We start from the raw sequence: 12855 nt of genomic DNA on the forward strand, positions 1-12855 counted from the left end.
ATACTCTCAGCCCGATTTTTCATTACTTACTTATTTTGGGGGTGTCTGGGGATGGAACCCAAGGGCATTCGACCGCCGAGATATACCCCCTGCCCTATTTTGTATTCTTTATTTTGAAACAGAGTCCACTAAGTGGCAGAGGGCCTCACTAAGTCGCTGAGGCTGTCCGCGAACTGCGACCCTCCAGTCTCGGCCTCCCGAATGCTGGGGTGACAAGCGTGCGCCACCACGCCCGGCTTCATGAGTCAATTTTTAATTTAGGATCTGGTTCCCGACATAGTTCTTAGTAGCTGACATATGTTCTCCACCAATGTGAGACAGTGTCTGGTAGCAGGATTCTGGGACAGCCTAAAGGTTTCCCACCCTCTCTCCTTCAAGCGGAATCCACCTTCCGTAGGGTCTGGACACGATCTCTGAGTGAGATGGGCTGCCACTCCAATGAGGAGCTTATCTTCTTTGTGAGATTTTTACACATAGGACCAAAGCCCTTAATCAGTTGACTTGCATTTTAATTAGGGAGATTGACCAGGGTGTGCCTAGCTTAATCAGGTGAGCTGCTTAACAGAGGGTCTAGAGGTAGTACATTTTCTCCCTGTTGGCACTAAAGAAAGGAGATGCTGTGAGTTCTGCAGCAGCATATATACATATATGTACATATATACATATGCACACATATACATATGTATACATATATATATACATACATACACATATATGTAAGCTTAGTTATGTATTTGTGCTCAGCTGCTAATACGTATTATTTCATATGCTTGCAACAAACCTAAGGGATAGTTTTTCTTTTAATAATCCTCATTTTATATACGTGAAAACTAATTCTTAAGGAAGCTGTGCAATGATGCCTGTACTGATAGGTGAAAACAGAAATTCAACTCCTATTTTTCTTACCCATAGCCCTATGCTTACTTTTACTAGCCTGTTTTTTTCTTATTCAATTCCTTCTTTTTTTTTTTTTTTTTTTTTTGGTACTGGGGATTGAACTCAGAGGCATTTTACCTCTGAGCTATATATACACCCAACCTATTTATTTTTATTTTTATTTTGGAACAATGTCTCACTAGGTTGATGAGAGTCATTACTTGCTGAGGTTGTCCTCGAACCTATGATCCTCCTTAGTCTTTCAATTTCTTCTTAATGTTTTCCATTCATTACTTTGTAAAGTTTTTATTCTTGAGCTGGATGTTAACTTTACTTTTTGATTAATAAACTTATTTATAACTGTGACTTTACTTCTTAAGTCCTATTTCATCAATATAAAATGTTTTTTTTTTTTGGGTGCAGTGGATTTTATTGATGGTACATTTGACACTAGGCTTCCCTAGGCCCCTCCCCTTTTTCAGGGGGTCTGGGATGGAAAGTGGAAGGAGGGGAGATTCTCAGTGTGTTGGGGACTGAGTTGGGGTGGGGGCTCCCCAGCAGCTGGGGGCCTCCCTCTCTTCCTCTCGCGTTCTTGCTGGGGCCGGTGGTTCAGGGCTCTTACTCCTTGGAGGCCATGTGGACCATGAGGTCCACCACCCTGTTGCTGTAGCCGAATTCATTGTCATACCAGGAAATGAGCTTGACAAAGTGGTCATTGAGGGCAATGCCAGCCCCGGCGTCGAAGGTGGAAGAGTGGGAGTCGCTGTTAAAGTCGCAGGAGACCACCTGGTCCTCAGTGTAGCCCACGATGCCCTTGAGGGGGCCTTCGAACGCCTGCTTCACCACCTTCTTGATGTCGTCATACTTGGCAGCTTTCTCCAGGCGGCAGGTGAGGTCCACAACGGACACATTGGGGGTGGGCACACGGAAGGCCATGCCGGTGAGCTTCCCGTTCAGCTCGGGGATGACCTTGCCCACGGCCTTGGCGGCGCCGGTGGACGCAGGGATGATGTTCTGGGTGGCCCCACGGCCGTCACGCCACAGCTTCCCAGAGGGGCTGTCCACGGTCTTCTGAGTGGCAGTGATCGCGTGGACGGTGGTCATGAGTCCCTCCACGATGCCAAAGTTGTCATGGATGACCTTGGCCAGGGGGGCCAAGCAGTTGGTGGTGCAGGAGGCATTACTGACAATCTTGAGGGAGTTGTCGTACTTCTCATGGTTCACACCCATCACAAACATGGGGGCATCAGCAGAGGGGGCCGAGATGATGACCCTCTTGGCGCCGCCCTTCAAGTGAGCCCCGGCCTTCTCCATGGTGGTGAAGACACCAGTGGACTCCACAATGTATTCGGCACCAGCCTCGCCCCACTTGATGTTGGCGGGATCTCACTCCTGGAAGATGGAGATGGGCTTTCCATTGATGACAAGCTTCCCGTTCTCGGCCTTGACGGTGCCCTTGAACTTGCCGTGGGTGGAGTCGTACTGGAACATGTAGACCATGTAGTTGAGGTCAATGAAGGGGTCATTGATGGCGACAATATCCACTTTGCCAGAGTTGAAAGCAGCCCTGCAGACCAGGTGCCCGATACGGCCAAATCCGTTCACTCCGACCTTCACCATGGTGTCTCCGGGACGCGGCTGGCACTGCACGGGGAGCGGCGCTGTCCGTCGGCAGGAGGAGCAGAGGGCCATATAAAATGTTTTACTATGTGAAATTCTCAATGTTATTGTCGCAAGTCTAAAATTTCATTATCTATTTGGTTTTTTGTGGTTGCTCTGGTTTTTGTTTTGTTTTGTTTTGTTTTGTAGGGGGAGGTACTGAAGATTGAACCCAGGGAATATTTTTACCTCTGAGCTACAGCCCCAGCCCTTTTTTATTTTTGACTTGAAATAGCGTTTCTCTAAGTCCTGAGAGTGTCCCTACATTCTTAGTTTGTCCTTGAACCTATGATCCTCCTGACTCCGCCTCCCAAGTACTGAGATTACAGGTGTATGCCACCACGCCTGGCTCTATTTGTTTTTTGTTTTGACCTGACATATTTAGAAGAATTTTTTTCCCAAATGAATATAGTATTTGACGTTGCTTATATATTTGTAAATAATGCCGGTTTTATTTTATTATAATAAAAATGTGATTCTTACTATTTCTACAATTTAGACCTTACCTAATTTTTCTTCATTGTCTAATCCATAATTTTTTATAAACATTCTATAGATTTCTAAAAGATGTATTTCTTGTGGGTGAGCACTATTGTACCTATTAAATCCATTTGTAATATAGTTTGAATTGTTCCTATATATTATCTGTCAAAAACGGTGATGTAGGTGCTTGTTTCCTAAGAAAATTGGCTTTCTGTGACTCCTCGTTTATTTCCAACAATTCTGTTATTTATGTTAATACTATAGTATTTGTTCACGTAAAGCTCCATTATTATTATTATTATGGCTACATGGTGGCTGTCTATATTTTATAAATATAAAATGATATTCTCCTGCTCTTCCTAATTCTTTTAGGCTTCAACTTTAAAATTAATGCTTCGAATTCTATTCTTTTTGTTTAGAATGCTTTGTAGTTTCACTTTCTATTCCCTCACTTCTAATTGTGTGCTTTTAGCCTTTTTGATACTTGATTTTTAATATGATGCTTGTAGATAGAGTCTGAGTCTGTTTGATTCAATTAGACAGTCTACTAATAAGAGTAGTTAATGCATTTATACTTTGTTTTTTCTTGTGCATTTGATTTTTCTTCTATTTATGATACATTCTATTATATGATCCCTCTCTCTCTCTCTCTCTCTCTCTCTCTCTCTCTTTCTCTCTCATAGTACGGGGGTGGAACCCAGGAGTTTTTCTACCTCCAGGCTATACTCCCAGACCTTTTTTATATTTTATTTGGAAACCGGGTCTCACTAAGTTGCTGAGAGCCTCACTAAGTAGCTGAGGCTGGCTTCGAACCTGTGCCATCCTCCTGTCTCTGTCTCCCAAACGTGGGGATTACAAGCGTGTGCCACCACGCCCAGCTGATTTTCTCTTTTTTTTAAGTGAGTTTTTTTTTTTCCTTTTCCTTTTCCTCTTTTTGGATTATCTTCCCCAGTTTTTATGCTCTTTGTATATTTGCTGTGTCTGCCTGTCTTTCTGTTTTGTTTTCTGTTTTGCTACTGCCAAGGGTGTCCATGAGATGCACCACTGCAATGATGGTGTCTGCTTCCAGCACATCCCACACCAGGCATCCGCTCATGGCAGCTGTTTCTCGGTCCTTCATCATGGGATGAAAGAGGTCCTAAGGATGGTGCTGCATTCTGTTTTGCACCCTAATCTCAACTTCAGCTTCACATAGGGGAGACAGTTTAGTGGCATTCTCCCAGGACCTTCTGCAGATAATTTCCTAAGATCCCCTTAGGAATTATAAGCATTGCTCATAAGCTGATCTCCATATCTTCCAACAGTCTCCTCCTCTCCCATATAAACTATAAATTGAGTGTGTTCCTAAAAAATGTGTTACTACTATGGTACACACACACACACACTTTTTTTTTTTTTTTTGCGGTACTGGGTATGGAACCCAGAGGCATTCTACCTCCGAGCTACATCCCCAGCCCTATTTTTTAGTCTTTATTTTGAAACAGGGTCTCACTGAGTTGCGGAGGGCCTCACTAAGTAGCTGAGGCTGTCTGTGAACCTGGATCCTCCCGTCTCAGCCTCCCGAATGCTGGGATTACAAGCGTGCGCCACCACGCCCAGCTTATGGTACATATTTTTCCTGTCTTTGGTCATGTCAGAGGAGACCTGAGAGGTGATGGAGAGGGAGATGTCTGTGTGTGTGTGTGTGTGTGTGTGTGTGTGTGTGTGTGTGTTTTGTGTGTGTGTATGTTCCACAAATGTCTGGTTCTCCTTCATTTAGGGTGTTTTCAGGACACCCAAAGAGAAACACTGAGAAAATTACTGGTTAAATAAATGGATCTGAGAGATGTACAGTAGAATTGTAAATTTGAGAGGCACCAACACACGATGGTAGAGAAACCACAGGCCTGGGAAAGACTGTTTAGGCCCGTAGTTTTAACATCCTGCAGATTATCAGAACACCCAGGTGCCTTGAATACCCACTCCCCGGCATTCTTTTTTTCTTTCTTTCCTAAAACCAAGAATTAAGGAAAAGAAAGACTGCTTTGACAAAGCTCTCACCACGGTGGCCCTCCCCATTCACATAAATAAGTCTTGTCTGTCCTCCCATGGAGGTGTCGCAGGGACAGGGGCAAGACCATCAACTGAAATAGTGATGGGATGTTGAGAGGTCATCGTGAGGGCAGGATGCTAGTGAGAAACTAGCCCAGGTGAGGGGCAGGGAGCGCTGAATATCAAGGTGCAGAGACAAGGCAGAGCACCAAGGACCAGAAACATCTGCTGCCGCCTCACCATCGCCCTAACCCGGGTAGTTCCTGCTACTGTAGCCTTTCCCAGGACAGTTGTTCCTGGCCTCAAAATTTCCAGTCCTTTTCTGCCACCCAACCCTTAACCTGGAACCCACAGGATATCACCCTTTCGCTAGCAACCCCTCAGAATAAGGAGAGGTTAGCAGCCTAAGGGGTTAATAAGTGGAGACCAAGATTTGAACTCAGGCCACTCTGATTTCTTTCCTTCTTTCTTTCTCTCTTTCTTTCTTTCTCTCTCTCTTTCTTCCTTTCTTTCTTTCTTTCTTTCTTTCTTTCTTTCTTTCTTTCTTTCTTTCTTTCTTTCTTTCTTTCTCCAAGCTACACCCCCAGCCCTATTCTTTATTCTTTATCTTGAAACAGGGTCTCACTGAGTTGCAGAGGGCCTTGCTAAGTAGCTGAGGCTGTCCATGAACCATGATCCTCCTGTCTCAGCCTCCCGAATGCTGGGATTATGAGCGTGCGCCCCCACGCCCGGCTCCCCCAACATTTTTAATGAAGAACTTGTTGCTCCTCAGGCCAGATCCTGTCAGTAGAGGGATTTCAGGGTTCACCCACAGGGCTGCTCAGCCCAAGGCTGCACTCCTTCCAGGGCACGCAGGTCCAGTGACACGTCAGTGAGGGATCCCCAGGCCAGGTGTTCTCTGCTCTTGAGAGACAGCTTTATGGGGACATCACCGGAACTGCAAGCTGCCTGCGAGGCCGCCATTGGCCTGTATCTCAGCCCACAGTCTTTCTCCGCCCTCTCCCTCACACAGGTGTCGATCCCCAGGGCCCTATACATAAGTATCCTCTGTCTCTGAGGAACCCAACCCACACCAGACAGGCAGACAGAAGAGCCAGAATTTCCTGCTGCAGAAGCCATGTGATTTTTGACATTTCTCAGAGACCCTCTCAAGTATTTCTTTTTTAATTTTAATTTAAAAAAAATTTTTTTTTGTGGTATTCAGATGGAACCCAGAGCTTTCTACCTCTGGGCTACACTCCAAAACCTATTTTTTTTTTTAAACAGGGTGTCACTAAGTTGCTGAGAACCTCACTAAGTAGCTGAGGGGGCTTTGAACCTGTACGATCCTCCTGTCTCAGCCTCCCAAGTGCTGGGATTACAAACATGCGCCAGTGTGTCCGGTAATACCACCTTAAGTATTCCAAAGAAGTGTCAGAAGCAGGTGTGGTGGAGCACGCTTGTGATCCCAGCATTCGGGAGGCGGAGACCGGAGGATCATGGTTCCTGGACAGCCTCAGCTACTTAGTGAGATTCTCTGCAATTTAGTGAGACCCTGTTTCAAAAATTTAAAAAAGTCTAAAAAACAGGGCTGGGGGTATAGCTCGGAGGTAGAATGCCCCTGGGTTCCATCCCCAGTACTGCCAAAAAAAAAAAAAAAAAAAAAAAATGAAGTGTCAGGTCCACAAGAAGCTGGGTTCCTTGGCTCAAGCTGCAAGTCACATGGTCAGGCTCAAAGGAGAGGGTTAATCCAGGGCTAAGTAAAATGGCCCTGGATTTAGAACAGGGATATCCAGCTGCTTAAGCTTTGTGGATCGTCTCTAGCTCCCTGCAGGGGTCCTTCTGAGCAGAGAGGCTGGCGTTGGCAATCCTAATTTTGAATCTCAGCAAATGAACAACCTGCAGGCAAGGCCGCTGGTGAAAAATTCAGCCTGACATCCGCGATATCACTGCACCGCGATGTTAGCTATGGAAAAGTAAAAACATGACCTAGGCCAAAGCAAACAAATTTCAGTGCTTTTATTTCAGGTTCATTTTTCTCCATACTTTTTTTTTTTTTTCCACAACAAAGAGTCAGAATATACCAGGAAAAAAGAATCAAGCCATTCATCAGAAAAGCAATTTTTTTGGTAGGTTTGTCAATGTGATTAAGTATTATACTAACAAAAATGAAAACTATCAATAACCATAGGCTCTCAATTTTGCAAGTTTCTCCACACTTTAATTATTCTTCTAAGTTCATGTAAGTCACTACAGAAAGTAAGTATATGATTCTGGATATGTTTCTTAAAAATAGTTTGAAAATTTGTGGTACTTGGTATTCAGTTAGACAGCTATAGATTTCACGTGTGCTAACCAGTTAATTAGAAAAAGATATGCAAAGTAATACCATGCTGGACATTCCAGAACGTTTTAGGAGGGAGGGCAATTAATATTTATATGCTATGAATATATTTCATTTAATCAGAATATATATTGCTTTCTAACCTAGTAAATATATACTTCCAGTCAGCAGCAAATTCAAGCTATCAATGATCACTCGGTTTGCTTTAAGATATTATCTGCTAACATTAAATAAACCATATTTCGGTAACTGCTTTAAACATTTTGTAGACTCCAGTACTTCTTAAAGTTTCCAGTTATTGATTTTTAAATCTTCTTTGTAGACGTAAGCTTCTCAGGAGGCCAAGCGTAATCAAGCTTCTCTACCCGGTTGGTCCTTTCCTTTGATAACCACCTGTGGTCACTGGACCAGCCCATCAATAAGTATCTATTAAGAGCCCGCTGTGGGGCTGAGGCCTGGACCTGGATCTAGCCGCAAACATCATTAGAAACCAGAGATGAAGTTTGCCCAGAGTTGCTTATAATCACATCGGCAGTTTTCACGAGCATAAGTAGCATAGATTTGATTAACTTCTTGTCTATCAACAGCAAGGACAACAAATATTTTTCTCGGGGTAGCAGTGGCTCCCTTAAGCCGATGGGGGCGGGGGGAGAAAGTTTCCATTACCTAATAATAAAAAAAGGACAAAATGTCTGTATAATCTGGTGGGCTAGTCTTCAAAGGTTTGCATATCCGTGAATCAGATTTTACGACACAAAATACTGGAACATATTTCTTAATTATTCATACATTAAGTTAAAATGTATTCTCATCTTTCGTGTCTTAGGAGTAAAATGTCAGGACACTTTTGTGATTTCCTCTAACCAGTAAGACAGGAGGGAGGTTCTTTGTGAGCATTTCCAACCAGGTCATATACAACAAATCTGATATAGATCCTTTTCTTGCCACCGGAAGGCTCCTGAAGAAAAAAAAAAACATGGAAGAAAAATTAAAAACCAAAGTGAAAATCACTTCAGGCAGTGACATCATTAGCATTTCTGAATTATTTAATAACAAGGGGCCTGAAACTAAAAGTTTCCGCACTGAAATTATTTTGAATACAGATACTAAACAGATACATTTCTCAGATATTAAAAATGTAAATTCTCACTTTTTTTCTTGTAAAATAGAAAACTTGATAAAAAAAAATACTCATCCATCCTCTTTGGTGGGAATGATCGTCCCACCAGTAGTTTAAAGCTCTTGTGTTTGGAAGGAACCTTAGAAACCAGCTATTGAAAATTCATCACCCAATTTAGGAAATCATTCTACAAATGTCTTTGAGGGCGAGTTCTCCAGCCTACACCATGCTTGAAGACACACTGTGTTAGAGACAGTTCACAGAGAAGTATCTGGAGTTTCCCCATGTTTAGCTACCAATGTTTAATTAAATGAATATTAGTATTATTTCAGTAGGTAGATTCCTAATGCTTGTAGGACTGAAGGATAAAGAGGAAAAATGAGAACGGACCCCCTTTTCGTTTCTGTGCCATCTTCTCACACTGCAGGAGCCCCACGTGTTCGCTGTGGGCGCACGGTGACTCAGGGCCACCCACCCAGGGAAGATGCCTGTGGCCCTCGGTGACCTACTTGGGGCGATTGCCAGGCAATTCCAGGCTGTCAGTTTTGTGGAGGTTTCAGAAGGAAAGCCTGCATTCTAGAGGACACGCATCGAGCTCCAGGACCAGCAGAGAGCCTAGGCAAGAGCTTGTAAAGGCCACGAGCCCCATTTGTCAGGGTCAAAGGGTAGTGTTTATATTTCTTCATTATTCAAAAACCTACACTCTCCAACTTTTCTTTTTGTTTTTTAAACTTCCCATCTGAAGATTCATAAACTTCTTTTCCTTTTTTTTCTGTACTGAGGATTGAACCTAGGGACATTCTACCTCCAAACTCCATCCCCAGCCCTTTTTATTATTGATTTATTGATTTATTATTTATTTATTTATTATTTGCAGTCCTGGGGATGGGACCCAGGTGCATTCTACCTCCAAGTTACACCCCCCCACCCTTTTTTTTTTATTCTTTATTTTGAAACAGGGTCTCATTGAGTTGCAAATTGCCTCACTGAGTAGCTGAGGCTTCCCACCAACCGCGACCCTCCCGTCTCAGCCTCCCAAATGCTGGGATTACAAGTGTGTGCCACCATACCAGCTTTTTAAAAATTTTTGAAATAGGTCTTGCTAAGTTGCTGAGGGTGTCACCAAATTGCTGAGGATGACCTCTCAAGTACCAGGATTACAAGTGTGTGTCCCTGTGCACAACCAAGTCATAAGCTTTTAAATCAATGAACCCATTGACCTTAAACCTTCTATCATCTTAGCTGCTTGCACGGATACTTACAGGACAATGAGGTTGGCGGCTCTTGAGTGTTCCTGTAAGAGTTCATTGAGGCGGACTTGGCGGTGACTCTGAGGAGGAAGGACATACAGATTCTGTTGAATGCAGTTCTACCAGAATTATGAATGAGCTTCTATCTTCTTATCTCAACCCATAAACAAGCAGAGAACCTCATTAAAAACGTTTTTTTTGTGTGTGTGTGGTACTGGGGATTGAACCCAAGGACATTCTACCTCTGAGCTACACCCCCAGCCCTATTTTTTTTATTATTATTATTATTATTATTATTATTATTATTATGTGTGTGTGTGTGTGTGTGTGTGTGTGTGTGTGGTACTGGGGTTCCTGGAAGCCCTTCTACCTCTGGGCTACACTCCCAGACCTATTCTTACATTTTTATTTGGAAACAGGGTCTCCTAAACCAGCGCACGCTGCTGGCTTCGAACCTGCGCGATCCTCCTGTCTCTGCCTCCCAAGCGCGGGGATTACAAGCGTGCGCCACCACGCCCGGCCCCCTATTTTATTTTGAAACAGGGTCTCACTAACTTGCAGAGGGCCTTGCTAAGTAGCTGAGGCTGGCTGTGAACCTGAGATCCTCCTGTCTCAGCCTCCCAATTACAGGGATTATAAGTATGTACCACCATGTCTGGCTAGAAAACCCTATTTTATTTATTTATTTATTTATTTATTTATTTATTTATTTATTTATTTTGTGGTACTGGGATTCCTGGAAGCCCTTCTACCTCTGGGCTACACTCCCAGACCTATTTTTTATATTTTTATTTGGAAACAGGGTCTCTTAAGCCAGTGCGGCTGGCTTTGAACCTGTGCGATCCTCCTGTCTCTGCCTCCCAAGCGTGGGGATTATATACGTGTGCCACCACGCCCGGCTGGAAAACCTTATTTAAAAAATAGTTATTAAAACCAATTATGGTGGAGAGCCAGTTGTAGTGGCCCACACTTGTAATCCCAGTACTTGGGAGGCTGAAACAGGAGGACTACAGGTTCACAGCCAGCCTCAGCTACTTAGTGAAGCCCTCCACAATTTAGTGAGACTGTTTAAAAAAAAAAAATATGCCGGGCATGGTGGCAAAAGCTTGTAATCCCTGCACTTGGGAGGCTGAGACAGGAGGACCACACAGATTCAAAGCCAGCCTCAGCTTCTTAGAGGCTCTCAGCAACTTAGTGAGACCCCGATTCCAAATAAAGTATAAAATAGGTCTGGGAGTGTAGCCCAGAGGTAGAAGACCTTGGGTTCCACCCCCATTAACACACACACACACACACACACACACACACACACACACACACACTAAATAAAATAAAAGCACCTGAAAAAACGCAGAAACACCGGATTTTGAATAAAGTGATTCGGTAATAGGTACATAATTTCCTCATCTTTAAATCAACCACTGTTTCCCTCTTTGGCTACTTAGATAGCAAAGTAAAAATTAAGGGAGACAAATCCCTACCTTTTCCTTGACAGTTTCCAGTTCTGCATCTGTAATTTTCCATGGAGTTTCTCTTTTTAATTTCTCAGCAGTCGTTAAATCTTTGCAGCTTTCATGGAGGCGATATGGTTCAATCATCTCTTCAAAGACTTTCCAGCTGAAATTGGAATTGTAAAGGAGGCCTCGCAGTGGGACACTAACTCATTATTTTACAGATACTCTAGGTATCACTGGCTTTGCTGACTGCGGAATCAGCGCTGAATGTCATGCAAATCTCTTACGAATTATCTTTGCAGGGAATTTACTGGGAGGGAAACCGGGGTTCTAGTACTCCCTCCCTACCCAAGGAAGAGACGTAATGTGTCTGAGGCCTTGTGAGCTTACTAGGTATTAGATCTTTGGTATGAGCACACAAACAAACACGTAGATGGTCATTTAATCCACAGATGGGTAGATAGCGATTGTTTCTGCAAACATGTTTTCTGCAGAATGCAGCCAGAGACACAGTGGCAAAATAGACACTGAGGCCCATAAATGAGTTTCCATCTGCTTGTTGCCTCGGCTGTATGGGAGGAGACGGTTGTGAATGCATGGAGGAGGTGCAGAGGGATAGGACCGCCCTGAGTTCACTCCTGCAGGAGGCTGTGGGCAGGCAGGAGAAGAGCCAGGGCTCTCACATGTCTAATGGTCCTACAACAGTTTGGATGTTTGCTGCAAACAATGCTGTCTTGGTCCTGGTGCTTGGTGTTGCTGTCTGAGATTTTCAAATGAATATTATTCAGGTGCGTGTTAAGGGAAAGGATAACAATCAATAACATTTTAATGTCTACAGATCCGAGGCTGTTTTAGAGCATTTAAAAAATAAATCGCCTAGGAAAAGACTAAAAGCAGTGTCTAAGAGCTATAGAACATTAAAAATTTGTGGAAAAAAAGTCTCATTCTTGTCTTCCATAAGGGTCCCGTATGATTTATTTTTAAAACAATAGTGCACAGCACAGCTTATAATTTATGGTAGGCGTGTCTTCGGTACGCTGCTGGAAGACAATCTCAAGTATGAATAATTTTCTTTCATTTCCTATAATGTAGCTTCCTTATAAATTAGAAACTTCAGAATGAATGATAATTAGAATCCATATGCTGTTAGGTTAAGAAATTAAAGTATAAAGTGATGAGTTTAATTATCTCCTCAGTTGGCCTGATTTAGGATTTGCAGAAATTACAAAGGAACAGAACTGTCCCCGCCAGTGAGCCTTTGAGAGGAGCCGGAGGAGGATCCAATGCAGTAGATCAGATCTCTATTTTATTGACTTATTTAGAAAGGAAGGTTAGCTAGGCGTGGTGGCGCATGCCTGTAATTCCAATACTTGGGGGACTGAGACAGGAGAATTGTGGTTCGAGGCCAGCCTCAGCTACTTAGTGAGGCCCTTTGCAACTCAGTGAGACTCTGTTTTAAAATAAAGAATAAAAAATAGGGCTGGGAGTGGAGTTCGGAGGTAGAATGCCCCTGGGTTCCATCCCCAGTATCGGAAAAAAAAAAAAAGGAAGAAAGAAAAGAAAGAAAGGAAGACTGGGGAAGGAATGATACTGACGTTCCTGCTATTCTTCTATTCGCTATTGCTTTTTGAAGTGTCATGTCTTTAGAGGTCCGCGACA

At 43.3% G+C, this 12855-nt stretch overlaps 1 protein-coding gene and 1 pseudogene across 4 annotated transcripts in view; both read right to left on the reverse strand.

The window, feature by feature from the left end:
• Positions 1-1494: 1494 nt before the first annotated feature.
• On the reverse strand, positions 1495-2801 carry LOC308271291 (glyceraldehyde-3-phosphate dehydrogenase-like; annotated as a pseudogene). Its single transcript has one exon. The product of its transcript is annotated as a glyceraldehyde-3-phosphate dehydrogenase-like (transcript).
• Positions 2802-8194: 5393 nt separating this feature from the next.
• Positions 8195-12855, reverse strand: part of SLC12A1 (solute carrier family 12 member 1) — a gene marked incomplete at both ends in the record, with an annotated part of 95653 nt that continues 90992 nt past the window's right edge. For all 3 annotated transcript variants that reach the window (XM_080707560.1, XM_080707559.1, XM_080707561.1), the window contains 3 exons: positions 8195-8330; positions 9755-9822; positions 11224-11359. In XM_080707560.1, the coding sequence (XP_080563686.1) occupies positions 8195-8330; positions 9755-9822; positions 11224-11359 (340 nt within the window). The remainder of the gene's footprint in view (positions 8331-9754; positions 9823-11223; positions 11360-12855) is intronic.

This window comes from Muscardinus avellanarius (genome assembly GCF_963383645.1).
Source record: "Muscardinus avellanarius genome assembly, chromosome: 12".
NCBI lineage: Eukaryota > Metazoa > Chordata > Mammalia > Rodentia > Gliridae > Muscardinus > Muscardinus avellanarius.